At 35.3% G+C, this 20,840-nt stretch overlaps 1 protein-coding gene across 2 annotated transcripts in view; it reads right to left on the bottom strand.

The window, feature by feature from the left end:
• LOC136833807 (serine/threonine-protein kinase SIK3-like) overlaps positions 1-20,840 on the bottom strand; it is a 575,016-nt gene that overhangs the window by 136,032 nt on the left and 418,144 nt on the right. For both annotated transcript variants that reach the window (XM_067096082.1, XM_067096081.1), the window contains one exon: positions 10,169-10,293. In XM_067096082.1, the coding sequence (XP_066952183.1) occupies positions 10,169-10,293 (125 nt within the window). The remainder of the gene's footprint in view (positions 1-10,168; positions 10,294-20,840) is intronic.

Raw genomic sequence — 20,840 nt, 5'->3', positions numbered from 1 at the left:
ACACTAAATATGACTCTAATCATGCTCCAAAATGATCAAGTTAACTTTTAAATGAAATTAAGGTTACTGTAATTTCATTTAAAAGTTAGCTTAATACATTACCCGTAAAAAAAATAAATGGTTGACATAAAAAAAGAAATGGTTGACAAAAATAGAGACTTGGAAGAGAATTTCTCTCCCCCTTTCCAACTGATCTATTTTTAGAAGTCTTCTCAACCTCTTTTTAATAACTTCTTTATTCTACATTTCTTTCTCTTTGTTCTGAAATGCTTTTTCATGAACAAGCAGTGTTTTTTATTTGGACTAATACAACTCTTAGCTAATGTCTCTACATTTTAGAATGTATTTGCCACACTAGCATATTTACACTTCGTAGATGGTACAGGTAAAATTAGATCAATTTAAACTATCTACTGTACAGGTAAAAATGTACAGAAAAACAATAAGTCGCAAAAATGTGTGAGCGCTAACTACGGAGAGGGGGAGAGAGAGAGAGAGAGAGAGAGAGAGAGAGAGAGAGAGAGAGAGAGTTGAGAGATTTTAAGAGAGAGAGAGAGAGAGAGAGAGGGAGAATTAAGAGAGAGAGAGAGATTCACTAATCAGAGAGAGATGTCCTTAACTGAAATATCAAGTTAAATTATTTATGAATATTACAGAGAGAGAGAGAGAGAGAGAGAGAGAGAGAGAGTTTATTCTTATGTTAGATATCAAAAGATGGAAATTCTTGATTTATGAAGGAGAGAGAGAGAGAGAGAGAGAGAGAGAGAGAGAGAGAGAGAGAGAGAGAGAGAGAGAGAGAGAGAGAGAGAGAGAGAGAGAGAGAGAGAGAGAGAGTGTAGAAATCCTTTGACACACTGTGGGCAACGACTGACGTATTTGACAGTTTTGTCCTCACCCCTCTCTTCAAAGGTTTCACAGAAGACTGGGAAATTATACTTGTTTGTTTAAAATACAGTATAACAATTTACTATAGAAATGTATAAATTTTGTAATTACAGTTATATTATTATTATTATTATTCGCTGTCTCACGATTCGCGGGTTTCTCTATGAAACATATATACGCATTATTCACCGAAAATTTGCCCACTAATTACTGTATTTTCATATCATTTTCATGACTAAATGTACTTTTTGTGATAAAACTATTAAAATACTCGGGTAGCCAGGTAGTGCTCGAGTTGTGATAATTTACCTTATGATAATTCGATTTTGCGATGGGATAAGCAATTAATACCGATACAACAATATTTAGAAAATATTTTTAAATTTTGCACGGGAGCAGGCAGCAGCATACAATCAGGCAGCAGAGACACCTAAGTACAATAGACCAACTTCTTTTCCTCCATCTCTTTATCCCATCAGCTAGTTAAAAAAGTATAAGAGAGTGATAAAAGTATTGTTAGTAACGTTATACTCTTGCGTAAATGTGTACAGCCATCAACAACCGAACAAGAAACTGTCGTTTTGCTTATAACCGAATCGAAGAACAGCAGCCATTTTGCTTGTATTTCAACCATCGTTCGGCAGGAAACAATTACCGTAGTTATAGTACAAATGATGTTAAGTAGAATAGGACTGATATATTTTTACATTATACCCTTATTCGCTATGGATAAAAGATTGGCAAGGAAATATACAGCTAAATTTAAGCTGCAAGTTGTAGCTGAAGCTGAGAAAACAATGTTCAAGCTGCTAATGACTATAAATTATCATGCATTGGCAACATGGATGAAACTTGACCGTAATTAAAATTGGAGAGAAAGTATTTTAATCGAAACTACTGTGCATGAAAGAACACATATTACTGCTATTTTTACGCTGATAAACGATAAATGCGTAAAGCTCGTACTATAACGAAGTCAAGTGAAAATAGCGAAAGGATTCTTGATTATTTTATACAAACAAAAGTCCCCAAAACAGCCAACATCATCTATTAATGAAAAAAATGGCTAAATTAATTTCACAACTAGATGTATTTAAGTTATATTTTGACTTAAAAATACTTCGTATAACGAAAAATAAGCTTGCCCATATAAATAAAGTATCTAGAGATTCATTTACACTAATGAGAAGCAAGAAAAGCGCTCTGAACTGAGTTCAGTAAGGCGAAATAATCTTACCGCGTAATCAATTTCCAACCGAAACGTTGACCGCTACGATCGCAATTTATAATACAAGAGCAATATAAGAATATTTACAATATTGTTGGATACAGTGAATTCAAGCATAACATTTTAAAAGATCCGTGGAAAAGATGCATATTCGTTATGTTGATGTTTGTATAAAACACTATTATGTGAATAGAGAGTACAGTATAATGTAGGCTAGGCCACCGTATATGTATATGTAGTGTAAGCTAAGCTAATTCTTGTTTGTTATTCAATTTCTCTTTGTATTGAATTATCATGTCACTCTGCATGAACATCCAGAATTAGCTGATACTAATAATTACTATACCATGTATGTACAGAGCATACTTTACAGTGTAGGCTAGGCTACCATATATGTATACATGGTACTGAATACCCTAGCGTAGGCTAGGCTATATCGGAGATAGGTTTTCTCCAACGCATGATGGGTTTTTTGGACCCTAACCCCATCGTAAGTAGGATAATGCCTGTGTAAGCATTTTTGGTTTGTTTTGTGCGTTTGAACTATGAAAATAGGTAGTTCTAAGTGTTTTTAGAAGGGTTCTAAGTATTTGCTGTTTTGAGCTGTTCCCGGGGGGGGAGGGAGGGCGGTGTGGTATGCACCCCCACCAATACGGGGGGTTTACTGTATTATTATTATTATTATTATTATTATTATTATTATTATTATTATTATTATCATTATTATTATTATCATTTATCTTATAAATATTTGAAAATTAGTGCTTATTATTAGGTAAATCATTTATTGTATCATATATATACATGTAACCATAACAATTCTCTCATCTCTTACTGAGATGAGAGAATTTTTATGGTTACATGTATATGTTTATTTGTTTTGTATGATAAATAATTTACCTAATAATAATTACTAACTTTCAAATATAATAATAATAATAATAATAATAATAATAATAATAATAATAATAATAATAATAATAACAATAACAATAAAATATAGCCGTAATTTTACCAAATTTATACATTTCTAAAGTAAATTATGTGATATTTGAAATAAAAAAATATAATTTCCTGATCTTCTGTGAAACCTTTGAAGACAGGGCGAGAGCAAAGCTGTCAAATATGTCAATCGTTACCCACAGCGTGTTAAAGGATTTCTAGTACTCTCTCTCTCTCTCTTCTTTCTTTTTCCTTTTTCTTTCATAAATCTTGAATTTCCATCTTTTGATATCTATCGTAAGAATAACTTCTCTCTCTTTCTCTCTTTTGTTATTCTCTCTATCTCCGTAATGATTCACAGATAATTCAACTTGATATTTCAAGCAAGGACAACACACACACACACTCTCTCTCTCTCTCTCTCTCTCCGTAATAATTGTTAAATAGTTTCACTCTCTCAAGTAAGGACAACCCTCATCTCTCTCGCTCTCTCTCTCTTCTCTCTGAGGATTCACAAATGTTGTGTATCTGTGAAAAAATCGCATATGACAATCAGTTAGGTTCCAATAAAAAGTTCGCGTGTCTGTGAATTCGCACAACTCGAATTGTGTAAGATCGAGGTATTACTGTGTACCATAGTGTAGGCTGGGCTAATTCTTGTCTGAGTTATTTAATTTCTCTTTGTACTGAATTATCATACGTCAATTTGCATGAACCTCCAGAATTAGCTGATATTAATAATTACTATACCATATATGTATAGATTATACTGTATACTGTAACCTAGGCTGCTATATATGTACAGATGGTACTGAATACTATATATATATATATATATATATATATATATATATATATATATATATATATATATATATATATATATATATATATATATATATATATATATATATATATATATATATATATATATATATATATATATATATATATATATATACAGGTTGACCATCACTAATCTGGCAATCAGTAGTCCGGAACAATCAGTAATTCGGCACAAATTTCGGCTAGAGTAATTTCCAATGTTTCTGCACTAATTTTCAAATTTCCCGGGTCGCTGCTCTATCTCGATCGCCGGCCGCTTCAATTTGGTGGCGCAGTGAGCTGCATCAACAAACTGTAGCCTAGCCTACATTATACTGAACTCTATTCACATATTAACAGTATTATACAAACGTCAACATAACGAATGTGCATCTTTTTCATGGATCTTTTAAAAAGTTATGCTTTACTACATTGTTTCCAATTGCGTATATTCTCATATTGCTTTTGTATTATAAATTGCGATCAATGTTTTGTTTTGGGAATCGATATCCCGGTGTTTATTTCGCCGCATTTAACTAAGTTCAAGGCGCTTATCTTGCTTCTAGTTAGCGTAAGTGAATATGGATACTTTATTTATTTGGGACAAGGATATTTTTCGCTATATGAAGTGTTTTTAAGTCGAAATATAACTTAAATACGTTTCATTGTGAAATTAATTTAGCTATTTTTTCGTTAATATATGACGTTCGCGGGAATCGTGGCTGGCCGTTTTGGGGGCATGTATGTTTTGTGTAAAAAAAATCAAGATTCCGTTCGCTATTTTCTCTTAATTTCATCATAATACGAGCTTTATGTATTTATCTTTTATCGGCATGAAAACAGTAGTAATTTGTATTCTTTCATGCCCAGTAGTTTTGATTAAAATACATTCTCTCCAGTTTTATTTATGGTCGAGTTTCATCCATGTTGCCGATGCACGATAATTTATGGTCATTAACAGCTTGAACATTGTTTTCTCAGCTTCAGCTACAACTTACAGCTTTAAGTTACTGTAGCAGTATACTTCCCTGCTGATCTTTTCTCCAAAGCGAATAAGGGTATAGTGTAAAAAATATATCAGTCCTATTGTACATACTTAACGTCAATTGTAACATAACTACGGTAATTGTGTATTACCATACGATAGTTGAAATACAAGCAAAACAGTTGTTATCCGATACGATTATTAGCAAAACAAGTTTCCCGTTCGGTTGTTTATGGCTGTACGCATTTACGCAAGAGTATAACGTTACTAACAATACTTTTATCATTTCTTTTACTTTTTTAACTAGCAGATGGAATAAAGAGATGGAGGAAAAGAAGTTTTTCTATTGTAAGTTGGTCTCTCTCGCCGCCTGATTGTAGCTGCTGCCTGCGCCTGCGCGAATTTTAAAAATATTTCCTAAATATTTTTGTACCGGTATTAATTGCTAACCCCATCGTAATCGTAAACTCAAAATAGCGTAAGTCGAATTATCGTAACTCGAGCACTACCTGTATTTGATAATTGTCTTTTCTTTATTATCCAACTTGTACTGATTTATGGGATATTTTAAATCTAAGATGAGGTGCTTAGCTACTGGGTTTCGTGTATTCTAGCCTAATAAATGGCTAATCCGGAAAAATGGCTAATCCGGCACCCTCCAGGTCCCAATGATGCCGGATTAGTGATGGTCAACCTGTACTGTATATATATATATATATATATATATATATATATATATATATATATATATATATATATATATATATATATATATACTATATTGTATATATATATATTCAGCACTATATTGTAGTTCAGCATTTTGCGCTTCAGTTAATCACGGATTTTTCTGTGAAACATCTTCAGTTGATCATGGATTTTTCTGTGGAACATATCTCCAAATATATCGCGGAACATTCACTAGTTTGCGGATTTTTTCAAAGTGCAATACACACTAATTACTGTATTTTCATTTTATTTTTGTGACTAAATATACATTTTTATGATAAAAAAATTATTAGCAGTACTAATTTTCAAATATTAAGATTATGTAGATCATACTTACTCACCACTGATGAATGCTGATTGAAGGTGAAGATGATGATGAATTAACTAAGCGGTCCAAACAATGAGGAGTTACATCTCTTCAGGGGTTTCAGGAGGCTTTGGAGGGTTCTTCTTCACAGCAATAGGCAGCTGCTGTTGCTGCTTCTTCATGCTGATGAGGAGGCTATAATAGGGTTCCACAGAAGGATCCCATGACTCAGTCATCTCCTGCAGCTCCCTGGTTGCCCTCATAATTTGGGAAAGACGTTCCAAAGACAGGCCCTCATCTTCCTCCTCATTCCTGTCCCCTGAACCTGCCGCATCTTCCTCACCTCTTCCAAATCCTGGTCCGTTAGGGGGTCAGAGTGGGCATCGATGAGGGTGCTGACTTCATCTCCACCAAGGATCCTTGCAAATAGCATTCTCCCTTCATTCTCTTCTTTCTCAATATATGAGACGGTACTTTCATTCACGCCATAATGGGCAGCTACTGTGGCGTACTTTTTCCTTTCCCTCAACATTTCCAGAAGTTCCTACCTCTCCTGGAACGTCATGACCTTTGTCTGGCACTCAGGCTCTTTGCCAGAAGCCTTAGAAGGAGCAGGGAGTTTAAGAGGCATCTTAGGGCATGATTTAAAAAGATATGTGAAGTGTAGAGTACACTGATACGCATCGATACAGAACACGTGAACAGTAGAGGTATACGCAATGAACTGGGCAGCTGGGCAGAGATGCAGGGCCATTTGCACATGATAAACAGTACAGGATATTGCGCATAACGATATTTTGTGCATCATGTACTGTGCATACTACATTTTACTGATATTTTGCTCTATTGTAAGATGATCTTGAAATGATACTAAAGTGTTTTAGGATGATAGTAGAACATGTATAAAATATGTGGGTAGCTTGTAGAACTACGGGACTACCTCACGAAATGTTAGGTTTGTTTATGTCTGCGGAACCTGTCCCATCATTCTACAGTATTTTCATTTTACTGTATTTTCATGACTATATACATTTTTTCATAAAAAAATTCTTTTTCAATTTTCAAATATTGATATTAACTGACAGCAAAATATCAATAAAATGTTTTTTTTTTTCTTAAAAAATCGCCCAAAATCACCCTGGAAATTTCGAACACAAAGCTTGCGAAAGGAAAATGCATATTGGGAAGCTAAAATACCTAGGCGAAATAATATTTGACATGTTATTGGTTGGCGTTGGCAAAGCAGCCAATCCAGGGATGCCAGTCATTTTCCTTGGCACTGATTGGCTGCACACTTGGTGCTGATTGGCTGCGTACCCCCCAAGACTTTCTCTCACGGAGATGTACGTACATAATGAAGAGCCCTTATCTCTGCCACCTCAAAGTGTATCCTTCCACTGCTTGAGTGTTTCGCTGTGTATCTGTGTACTTTCTGCATCTTTGTTCGCAGTGTTAATTTGTGTAATCATGCCCTAAGATGCCTCCTAAAATGCCCTGCTCCTTCTATGGCTTCTGGCAAAGAGCCTAAGGGTCAGAGTAAGGTCAAGATGCTCCAGGAGAAGGTACGACTTCTGGATTTGTTGAAGGAAAGGAAAAGTTACGAAGCAGTAGCCTGCCATTATTGCATAAATAAGAGTACTGTCTGGTACATCAAGAAGAAAGAGGTGGAGATAAGAAGGCCATGAGTGTTAGCTTCTACAGTAGTGCCAAAAAGGTTTCAACTGTGCATGATAAGAGCATTGTGAAGATGGAGTCGGCCTTGGCGTTTTGGATCACGGACTGCCATAAGAACATCATCCCCCTCGACACCAAATTCATTTACAAGAAGGCACGAAACTCTACCAGCAGTTTTCGACTGTTATGGAAGATGGCAATGTACAGGAAGCAGACTTCTTAGGCTTTGATGAACCTGCCAAAGAAGAAGAAGAAGAAGAAGAGGAAGAAGTAGGGTCATAGCCAGCTCCTCAAGGTTTTCAGGCCAGCAAGGGGTGGTTCCAATGTTTTCAGAGGTGGTTCCAACTAAAGAGTGTTTTTCTGCATGGGGAAGCGGCATCAGCAGACACAGAAGCAGCTGCAAAACGTCCCAAGACCTTCAAGAGAGTCATCAGGGACAAGGGCTACCATCCAGAACAGATGTTCAATATGGACGAGACTGGCTTGTTCTGGAAGATGCCTTCACAGACATGCCTCATGAAGGACAAAGCCTGAGCCCCTGGGTTCAAGGCCCAGAAGGATAGGGCTACCCTTATCATGTTTGGCAATGCTGCTGGCTTCATGCTGAAACCAGGCCTCATTTACAAGGCTACAAATCCCAGGGCCCTCAAGAATAAGAACAAGGGGTGGCTACCTGTGTTTTGGATGCACAACCCCAAGGCCTGGGTCACCAAAGTCCTTACATCTAACTGGTTCATTCAGAGCTTCATCCCTCAAGTTAATGATTACCTCAATGACTTTACCATGGAGTTTAAGGTGGTGTTGATTATGGATAATGCTGGTGGCCACCCTCTGGATCTTTATCACAAGGGATTCCAGTTCGAGTTCCTCCCTGCCAACAGTCTCTCCAGGGCGTCATTCGTTCCTTCAAGGCACTCTACGCCTGGAACTTCCTTGAGCACCTTGAGAAGGAAATGAACTCTGACAGTGAATTTACACTAAAGAAGTATTGGCGTAAATTCACGATTGCCACGTCTGACCATCAACGACTGATCGTTAAAAGATATGAAGAAGGAGACCCTTAATGCATGCTGGAAGAAGTTGTGGCCAGTGTGTGTTCACAATTACTGTAGAAGGGCTTCTCCCCTGAAGAATTTCAACATTCGGCCATTGATAATGCAGTCCTACTGGCGACTATGCTTGGTGGAGAAGGCTTCAATGACATCACCAAGGATGAAGTCGGCACCCTCACTGATGCCCACTCTGACCCCATGATGGACCAGGATTTGGAAGAGCTGACAAAGTCTGCCAGTGAGGAAGAAGACACGGCAGCTTCAGTAAACGAGCAGGAGGATGAGGGCCTGTCTTTGGAACGTCTGCCCTGACTTAAGAGGATGGCCAAGGAGCTGCAGGAGTCGGCTTCAGCATGGGATCCTTATTTGGAATGCGCCATAAAGTTCACAAATGCTCTTGATGCATGCATGGGGCACTATAATAATGCCCTCGTCAACATGAAGAAGCAGCAACAGCAGCTGCCTATCACCATGTTTCTCGAGCCCATGGAGAAGGACCCTCTAAAGCCTCCCAAAACCCCTGAAGAAGTGCCTGAAGAACTGCCTGAAGAAGGGGAAAAGGTGCCCCCAGAGGAGATGTAACTCCTCTGCTTTGCTGTGCAATCATATCTTCATCGTCATTCATCAGACTGCACAGCTAATTCATCACCTTCTTCAATCAACAATCATCGCAGGTGAGTACCCATAAGATTTATGTAATCTTAACCTTCTCATTATTTCGTACATTTTTTCAATACATATTTAAATACAGTATTTAGGCACAGTACTTAACTGCTCCCTGTATTTCAGAATATACAAGTATCACCCCTATCTATGTTAACAGAAAACAGTAAGGCTTGAATACTACTGCATGAAAGAAAACGCACATGCCTGAATATAGTTTTTGCCTTGGTAAGAGTACAGTAATGTTGTAAGATAACTTTGAAATGATAATAAAGTGTTTTAGGAAGATAGTTTAAGGTATATTTGGTGTTTGAACTATTAAAATAGGCAGTTATAAGTGTTTTTAGAGGGTGGTTCCAACTTATCGCAGGTGGCTGTGGTCCCACCCTAACCGTTGTGAACACCGGCCCACTGTGTGTGTGTGTGTGTGTGTGTGTATTATATATATATATATATATATATATATATATATATATATATATATATATATATATATATATATATATATATATATATATATATATATATATATATATATATATATATATATATATATATATATATATATATATATATATATATATATATATATATATATATATATATATATATATATATATATATATATATATATATATATATATATATATATATATATATATATATATATATATATGTATATATATATAAATATATCTATATATATATATATATATATATATATATATATATATATATATATATATATATATATATATATATATATATATATATATATATATGCAAAAAATTCTAGTGAATTCCATATGCATATAGTGCCCATACAGTATACTAAGATTAATCTGTAGCAAAAAAGGAAATTGTTATTTAATTCTTACCTGTAATTTCTGCATTTCTTGGTTTATATTTGAAAGACTAAAAGTAGATGAATCTGAAGCACGTCGGAAATTACTTATTAAATGGCGGTCTGATGTCAAATAAAGGGTATCCTTGTAATCTCGACCTGCCAAAAAAAAAAGAAAAAGAATCACTGAAATGCAGTGCTACATCTTCACAATCTTTCAAGTCAAAATGACCTCAGCAATTATAATCATTAATGTCTGCTATAAAAAAGGCATCTTGAGGGAAAATACTCAAAAGGGATGAAAATACATGAAATAAGTAAAAAGAACTACTCTACTTTCTAAGCTGGCTACAGATATACAAGGCTGGTTAAGTGTTCAAGTCGAATCAAAATACAGGAAACAGCAAGCTATGTCATAGATGCAATCAAGTCTACACAGTATACAGTGTTGAAAGAAAGAGTTTTACAAACACACAAAAGAATTAATGAAAGTTACAATGTTAAAGTTTATCTTATCAAGGCTACTTACTAATAAAACAAGAATATAGCAGCCATCTCTGTTAGAATGGTTCAGTATTCAAAATAGGAGTGATTAAACAGGTCAGAAAAATCATATTACAAAGGATTTTTTTCAAAAAACAATGTTTTACAATAAAACAAGTTTTAATATATAACTTATAATAATCATTAGCCTTTACTGCAGGTGACACAGACCCAGCCAAACTGACTTGAATCTACTGTTTAGTAACCAATGTCTCATATCTTTCTGTACCAACTGCCATCTGGTAGAGTGAAGGGAAGGGAGGACACTGAAGATTAAGATTAATGGGTTTGTATAAAAACTTGGTTTTATTGTGAAACCACTTTTGTTATACAAACCATACTGATCATGATTGGCCTGAGTTGCAATTTAGGAGAATGATGCAAATCTATCTCTGAATAGAATAAAAGACTCCGATGCTCAAATCCAACTGCTGCAGACGAAGAGCAGCAAGCCAACAATATTCTCAGAAATCTGGGTAGCTGCTAAAGTAACAGATGCAATGAAGACTTAACCCCCAATAATAAAAGTGGCACATGCTACAAGGAAAACACAAAGAGAAGTATGATTAATGACTCAAGTCCCTTGGCCTGCATGCATGACTTGCATAAGGGTTAGACTCAAAGAGAAACATCTGCAGATACTGCACCGCAAGCACCGATAAGGAGAAGCTAAAGGATTTTGCCTGGGCCAAAAGAAAAGTCTAACAAGAAAGATAAGGAGGGTGCTCAAACTTCGAGGGTGATGATCTGAGCTGTGTAAGAAGCTCCCCAGAAACATCAAACTCTTCATGACCAGAAGTGTACCAAAGCCAACAAGAAAGATGGGTACTGATTGATTCCAATTCTACCAATTCAAGAAGGGACAAAAATATCAAAACAGCTAGAACTTGAGAACCCTAAACAGATTTCAAGAATGGGTCCTTACTATAAGATCCTCTGCCACAAACTGAAGCAAATGGAAGTCTGCCACAAACACAAAAATTGGGATGAGAGATTCAGTAAACTAAGGTTATGGACCTCAATGCTATGTTTAAGAGCAAGGGCAATCTGGGACAGCACCTGACCAGAACCCAAAAAATTAAGCTGTGCAGACCACTATCAAGAAGCATAACTGAGGCTCATTAGGTTCTTGGGACTGCAAGAGCTAAATACTTAAAACCAGGAAAAGGTCTGTCACTGTTAAAAGCTAGTCCCTTCTCGAGAAAGCCTAAAAAGTGGGATGGCAAAGACTCATTAAAAGAGAAGAGCAAGAGTGAACAAAAGTTTCCGAGAGAGAAGTCCGCTATCATGGGAACCAAGGGTCAGGCTGATGAGAACACTGTCCATCATACCAAACCCTGAGACCTGTTACATGAGTAAAGGGAAAGGACCTGCCCTCCTTGCGACAGCTGCTGCCACAATATCTGGAGAGCCACCTTCCATAAGATCTTAAATTTGATGGAGGAGACTTCTCCAAAAGGCTCTCCTAAGCAAGAAGAAATCAATCATGAATGGTAAGAAAGGAGAGTCAAAAACTTTGTTGCTATGAGTCATCAAAGCTTTGGAAACACCTTGAACTTTGGTGTCTGTCTGCAACAGGATAAATGTTAAGATAACATTTATCCTGGAGTGTTGTAACAACACACCAAGATGCTAAACCCCTTACAGAAAACAGAACTGAGGGAGCCTGACAGTCTGAGGCCTTGTCACAGTACCCCCACACATGCATTGATTTTTCTTAGAGATCTAGGAAAAGGAACTGACAACAGGTTGATAGATAACATGCCATGACCATTCAGGATGAATTGTGGTATGACACAGATTTCATGCTACACTGCTCTTGAACTGATAGATCACTGTCCTTCCCTAATCACAAAAGGCCATCACTGAGAAGTGGCTGGCCAAGTCCCGATGCAGCAACTCAACATGGGGTCACAAAGATGAGGGAGGGTAACCATACTGGCTAGAGATCAGAATTAAAGTATAAGCAACTCAGCTTTCAAGACCAGACAACCTTTGTTCATTACTCCATACTCCCAAAGTTGGCTAAACCATTAGAAGCAGAAGTGAGGAAACATTTGTATCACAATTTTTGGCAGCTACTGCCAAAGTACCATCAATAAGACCTGATGTTGCAAGGAAGCCATACACACCAGTCCCCTGATGTCTCCAAAAATCCCAGGACATCCCCTGATGGCAATCAACAAAAGCAAGGCGACAAAGCAACAAAACCTTGACAATTACAGGATTGGGCAGCACAAGCATGTGTCCTTGCCCTGTAGAAGTGAGGAAGCAATGAGCAACAATCCGCAGAGAATGCTGTACAGCCTCAACAAGTGGCAGGAACCCATGTTAAGAAGAGGGAGGAGCACCATTGCTAAGACCCCCCAAAACTGTATGTATTTGCTGAAAGCTTAGACTTTCTAATTGATCCAAAGACAGGCCCAGACTGGCAAAGGAAAAGTTGGAGGAGACAGCAGGGATAACCCCTCCTAGAAGTCTTATCTTTAATCAATTTAAAAGGTGAATAATACCAACATAAAAAGGAGGCCCCAGGAAGCAGAGAGAGCAGATGAGGACGACGTGGCAAAGGCACCCAAGGGAAATATGACACAGCAGAAATGGCTATGGCAGGCTAAGCCCTCAAAAACTTCAAGTCAAAGTGAAAGGACTAAAAGGAATATGACAAACAGCCAATACAGATTTATCTTAACTCCCCTTGGCTCCCTCAAGGAGAGCTCCATGGACAAGATCATGTCATACGGGACCTAAAAGGGTACATTTCCTAACATCATTGTGACTACCAGAGTGCAGGATGAGGCAAACAGACAATCAAGACAAGCCTGAGAGGAAAGATGAGACTGCCAAAGGTGAACCATTAGCAAGTGTAAGACTACCGCATCCAAACCTCTCTCACCCACTCACTCAAAACAGCAAATTTCACTCTGTGAAATCCAGCCCAGAGAAAAGTTCTGTATTCAGACAACCCATCAAAAAGATGAGCATGAAGAAGGTAGCAAAGACTGATATCCTTGTTAAGGATCTTTAGAGTATGAGAAGAAAGAGCCAAGACCCAAGCTTACTAGAAACCCTACATCAGCATCTGTCATTACACTGAAGGGTCGCAACTCAAGCACTTCACCAAGAATGAATGAACAGTCAATACAGGAGATCAGCAAAAAGAAAACATAAACACCTCATACAGGGAGCACTTAAAGTGGGCCAAGCAGTCCACTTAGAAAGAGCTTGGATGGGATCAATAGACATAGCAAACTCTGCAACAATCTGGCACCGACACAACTCATGGACATCAAGCCAACATGGAACCAGAAACTAGGATGAAGTAGCAGAAACCTTGAAAACTTAGGCTGTAAGGCAACTCTATGGACAATGTCAAAAATACTGTGGCACCTGAAAATGAAAAAGGCAGAGGGGTCTACATGGGCTGTTCAAACTCTAAACCAGAGATCACAAAAGTGACTTATACAGGATCAGGACATGAGTTGAACTCAGGAACACAGAGGCAGGCCAGGGCAAGTGAAGGACCAGGAAGCAGAATGATCATCAAAGAGAAGCAGCAGATATCGTAGACAGTGTCACCCAAGAAGGAAGTGGCACTGCCAACAGCGGGCAAACAACAGTGAAGCAGGAGGAGCAACAAAAGGCCAACTCAAAAACAGCCAGAGCCTGAAGAGAAGAATCAGCTTTACTGACTGTAAGAGGAGTAGGTCCCATCATAGAAAGGTTGCAGACTTAAAAGGAAAAATCTCCTTCAAAAGGAGAAACATGACCATAGCCTTCCCAAGTCATCTAGCTCAGGGACAGAACTTGGAAGTATTCTGGATAGACTTGAGGACACAGACAAGGGTACTACACTGCCATAGATGAAGAGGCTGGAAGCACCATCCAACAAGCTTGGTGCTACACCCGCACTGCCACCCACAAGTGGAAACTAATGATCCTTACACAAGAGCACTAGTCACAGTGACCTGCAAGGAGTGCAGACCACATCATCCAGCTCAAGGAGACAACTGAGACATGATTAGGTTGGAATTCTTCCCCTTGATAACAATACAACAATAAAAATAATTAATTAACATGGTCTACGCAAAAACATTAAAAGAAATGGTTATAGTGACATATTAAGTGCAAAACAATTGCTACCTTGGACAAAGCACAAACAAAATTAATTGTTAATAGGTAAAATGAGTTTTCTCAGAAAATTCATACTATTATTGTCCAGAATACAAAAATACAATGAAATAATAGGAAACGAACTTATGAACACCGAAAGAGAAACAGTAACATATTAAAAGCGAAGTGGCGGGAACCTCAAACATCCGTTAACCACTTAGAAGAAGATAAAAATATTCACGTGTGGACTACATCACAATATTGTTGAAAAAAGTCATGTAAATCCTGGGAAGCACAACAAACACAACCCCAAAATAGTACAAAAGAATTCATAACTGATTAGTGGACTCAGGGCTTGGTATGTACAGGAGGACTTTTCTTCTCCTGGGTAGATTTCACAAGCAGTAGAGGCTAATTATGTCTAATGAATTTCATATTATAATATACAGTTCTGTAACATTTCCTCCAGACTGCATGTGAAATATATTCTTTTGCAACTAAATGGCAAATCAGTCAAGTTAAATGTTTACCATGAACAAAAACCAGCTGACAGGAAGGCTTTTGCAATTCATCAAACATGAAAATAAAGGAAACATAACTCAAAACATCAAAATGAGCATATTTGACAATTTGCACCTTATCATATTCACACTTTAGTTCATGGTGATTCAGTGTTAAGAGACCCAGAAAGTGTGCACTCAATAAATTTCTGTTACAGGTGTATGTTTTCATGAGGAACTGTCAAAGATTAGGGGTAAGTTATCTCAACTGTATAAAGAAATAATACTGTAAGTAAAAGTACAAGAAATTTATATCTATCTTAAAAGCGTTCCATATGTAAACATTCATCCACGTTACATATATAAAAAAATAAGTAAAAACATTCTAAAATATAACCCTTTGCCTTACAAGCATTTTGAAGGGTAGACATCCTAAAAATTACATAGGAAATAATGACCTGTGATTTCAGATAAGTGATTATACTGTAATGCAATTTCACAAAATGTATAGACCCACTGTCCCATGGAAGTTTTCCATCTTTCTCAAACAGGCAATTTCCAGACTTGGCTCTCTCATTTCAATGGTCCAGATTTACATGTGCCTTGACCCAGTTACAAATCTCCTAAAAAATTACTTGGTTCACCTTTAAAACAACAGTAATGCCTCTCTTACTTTTCCACTTGACTAATAAGAGATGACTTAATTGGTGTGAAGTCTTTACATTCAATCTGGGATCATCAAATGATTCTGCTCCTAAGCATGTCCATCATCTCTCATCTCTGCCAGTCTTTACTCTAAATTTGATTTTTTATTCAGTACAGTACAGTAGAGTATAGAGAGAGAGCTTACATTGAAGCCAATAGAGTAAAACACACACTCCTCCACTTTTCTTAGTTATATACAGTATTACACTATTCTCATTTATGTTTTTACTGTATTTTCTCATTTTTTATTTCTACAACCAAAAACTTTACTTTGGATGGTGACGCCAAGGCTTCGGTTATAAACAGCACAACATGTTGCCAACATAAAAATTCACATTTTAAATATTTTTTTATGGTAATTAGAGATGAGATAGGTGATAAAATCTATTTTTGTATCTGTGCTAATCTAACTTAAGGGTCAACTAAACACACACACTGTAGAGATGGTGATATCAACACTGATGAAATGCCACATGTAGACGTAAACACAGGTATGCACACCCACACACACAGGCATGCAAGTAAAACTTCCATACAACAAATGAAATGTTACTGTACTGTAACAAAGCAAAAACTGGAAGATATATATATATAGTATAGATTATATATATATATATATATATATATATATATATATATATATATATATATATATATATATATATATATATATATATATATATATATATATATATATATATATATATATATATATATATATATATATATATATATATATATATATATATATATATATATACAGGAGAGAGAGAGAGAGAGAGAGAGAGAGAGAGAGAGAGAGAGAGAGATACATATGTGAATTTTAATCACATCACCATACCACTTCATATATAAAACATTAAGCTACAAATGTCATTTAATATCCAATTCTCACTACTTTGTGAATATCATCGAAGGGGAATTATAAGTGATAAATGGATTGGTACCTAAGTGACTTGAATATTTATATATATATAAATGGAGCCGATAAAAATGCCAAAATGTATTAAGTTAATGCTATAATTTCAGCAAACAGCTGTCTCCCTCTACATGCAGGTAATGAATGAGAAAATTTTTACAGAAAACAGTATTTATATCTTGAGTTCCAGAGGTCAGCCGTTACGTCACTCCAGTTGATAGCTTCTTAATCTTCTTGATCGCTGGTTGGAGGAAGATTTTATCTATAATGTCTGAGTCCCAAGCTCCTTCTGAGGTTCATCAAATTTCTTTGTTTAATTAGCGCTGATTCTACTATCTGGCTTTAGAACCGATATTGCTGCTATAAATTATGCATGACAAATTCCACTTTATTCTGTGATTATGGTTATTTATGTGGTTAAAAAGAGCTGAGCTCTGTTGGCCATACATCACTGAACGTTTAAGTTGTATTAATCTCTGGGGAGTGATTTACCAGTAAAACTGATGTAGGATTGGTCACAGTCTAGGCAAGGGATTTTGTATACTCCTGTGTCTTTGGGGACTGGCTTTTGTTGGATGTTAATCAGAGATTTGGCTAAGGTATTTGGGTAGGTAAAAGCAAAAGGGTTAGAGTTTCCAAGTGTCTGTGTCAACATCTTAATCCTGTCCACGTGTGAGATTTTGATTTTATTGTTGACACACACACATGGACACTCTAACCCTTTTGCTTTTACCTACTCAAATACCTTAGCCAAATCTCTGATTAATGTCCAAAAAAAGCCAGTCCCCAAAGACACAGGAGTATACAAAACCCTTTGCCTAGACTGGCCAATCCTACATAAGTTTTACTGGAAAATCATTCGGCCCCCCTAACCCCGAGATTAATACAGCATAAATGTTCAGTAAGGTATGGCCAAAAGACCTCAGCTATTTTTAACCACATAAATAACTATAATCAAACAATAAACTGGAATTTGTCACGCATAATTTATGGCAGCAATTGTCAGTTCAAAAGCCAGATGTAAACCACGTAAAATATGTCTAATCCTTCGGGCCAGCCCTAGGAGAGCTGTTAATCAGCTCAGTGGTCTGGTTAAACTAAGGTATACTTAACTTAATTTTACTATATGTATATATATATATATATATATATATATATATATATATATATATATATATATATATATATATATATATATATATATATATATATATATGTATGTATGTATGTATGTATGTATGTATGTATGTATGTATGTATGTATGTATGTATGTATATGTATGTATGTATATATATATATATATATATATATATATATATATATATATATATATATATATATATATATATATATATATATATATATATATATATATATATATATATATATATATATATATATATATATATATATATATATATATATATATATATATATACAGTAAATCCTAATGATTCGCAGTCTCACGATTCGCGGACTCACATATCCATGGATTTCTCTTTGGAATGTATCTACCCATTATTCATGGAAAATTCACCCATTCACAATATTTTTCACTGAGAAATATTCACTAAATACTGTATTTTCATCTCATTTTCATGAATAAATGCACTTTTTGTGATAAAACTATTAAAATACTCTGGTAATGCTCGAGTTACGATAATTTGATTTTGCAATGGGGTTGGGGTAAGCAATTAATACCAATATGACAATATTATTTATAGAATATTTTTAAATTTTGCACGGGCGCAGGCAGCAGCGTAATCAGGCAGTGAGAGAGAACAAATTACAATAGACCACCTTCATTTCCTCCATCTCTTTATCCCATCTTCTAGTTTAAAAAGTAAAAGAGAATGATATAAGTATTGTTAGTAATGTTATACTCTTGCATAAATGCGTACAGCCATAAACAACCGACCAAGAAAGTGTTGTTTTGCTTATAACCAAATCGGATAACAATAGCCGTTTACCTGGTATTTCAACCATCGTGCAGTAATAAACAATTACCGTAGGTTATGGCACAAATGGCGTTAAGTAGAATAGGGCTGATATAATTTTACATTATACCCTTATTCGGTATGGATGAAAGATCGTCAAGGAAACATACTGCTAAATTTAAGCTGCAAGTTGTAGCTGAAGCTGAGAAAACATTGTTCAAGCTGCTAATGACTATACTGTAAATTATCGTGCATCGGCAATATGGATGAAACTCAATCGTAATTAAAATGGGAGAGAAAGTATTTTATAAAACTACTGGGCATGAAAGAACACATTACTGGTATTTTTACGCCAATATACGATAAATATGTAAAGCTCATATTATGATGAAATCATGTGAAAATGGTGAACAGAATCTTGAATTTTTTTACACAAAACAAACGCCCCAAATTGGCCAACGTCATCTACTAAAGAAAATAGATAAACTAATTTCACAACGAGACGTATTTTAGTTATATTTAGACTTAAAAACACTTTAACAAAAAATAACCTTGCCCCTTATAAATAAAGTATCTAGACTCTACAGATTCATTTACGCTAAGTAGAAGCAAGAAGAGCACTCTGAAAAGTTATATGCGGTGAAATAAACACCGCATAAACATTTCCAAACCAAAACATAGATCGCTGTGATGGCAATTTACAATACAAAAGTAATATAAGAATATACACGATATTTTTGGATACAGCGAATTAAAGCATAACATTTTAAAAGATCCATGGAAAAGACGCCTATTCGTTATGTTGACGTTTGTAAAATAGGATATGTGAAATATAGATCAGAATATAATGTAGGCTATGCTACTGTGTATGTATACAATATACCATAGCGTTGGCTACGCTAATTCTTGTTTGTTATTCAATTTCTCCATGTATTGAATTATCATAAGTCACTTTGCATGAACCTCCAGAATTAGCTGATATTAATAATTACTATACCGTGTGAGCAAAGCATATATTTTATAAGGTAGGCTAGGCTACCATATATGTATTAGTGGTACCGAATACCCTAGTGTAGGCTAGGCTATGTTTGAGATACATTTTGGTATTTCTTATGTTTTTTCCAACAAACAATGGGGTTTTTTTGGAACCTATCAAAATAGGCAATTCTGAGCGTTTTTAGGTTTCTAAGTTTTAGCGAGGGGTTTTAGCTATTCAAATATGGGGGTTTAGGGTGTGTGTATGTATATATATATATATATATATATATAATATGGGGGTTTATATATGTATGTATATATATATATATATATATAATAGGTAGGAGAAGGGCACAGGAACACATACAGATTCAGTATATAAATACATTTATTTGTCTACGTGTTTCTTGACCCGTGGTCACATCATCAAGACATCTACAGCTATAAATTAAAAAGGGGCATTCAGCATACAGTTAAAAGTAAATATACACAAAACATAAAAAAACTTAAAATAGAAAATCAGTTAAACTTAAACAATCACACTTAAATATATTTACACATTAAAGAACCAATAAAACTTAAAATGTGTAAATGTATTTAAGTGTGACTGTTTAAGTTTATCTGATTTTCAATTTTAAGTTTTTTATGTTTTGTGTATGTTTACTTTTAACTATGTATGCTGAATGGCCCTTTTTAATTTAAAATTGTAGAAGTCCTGATGATGTGACCATGGGTCAAGAAACGCGTAGACAAATAAATGTATGTATATACTGAATCTGTATGTGTTCCTGTGCCCTTCTCCTGCCTACTATAGTGCCCTCTGATGTGTGGATTATATATATATATATATATATATATATATATATATATATATATATATATATATATATATATATATATATATATATATATATATATATATATATATATATATATATATATATATATATATATATATATATATATATATATATATATATATATATATATATATATATATATATATATAT

This window comes from Macrobrachium rosenbergii, chromosome 52, assembly GCF_040412425.1.
Source record: "Macrobrachium rosenbergii isolate ZJJX-2024 chromosome 52, ASM4041242v1, whole genome shotgun sequence".
NCBI lineage: Eukaryota > Metazoa > Arthropoda > Malacostraca > Decapoda > Palaemonidae > Macrobrachium > Macrobrachium rosenbergii.
Note: the sequence above shows the minus strand (reverse complement) of the source record. Positions and strands in the feature narration are given on the sequence as shown.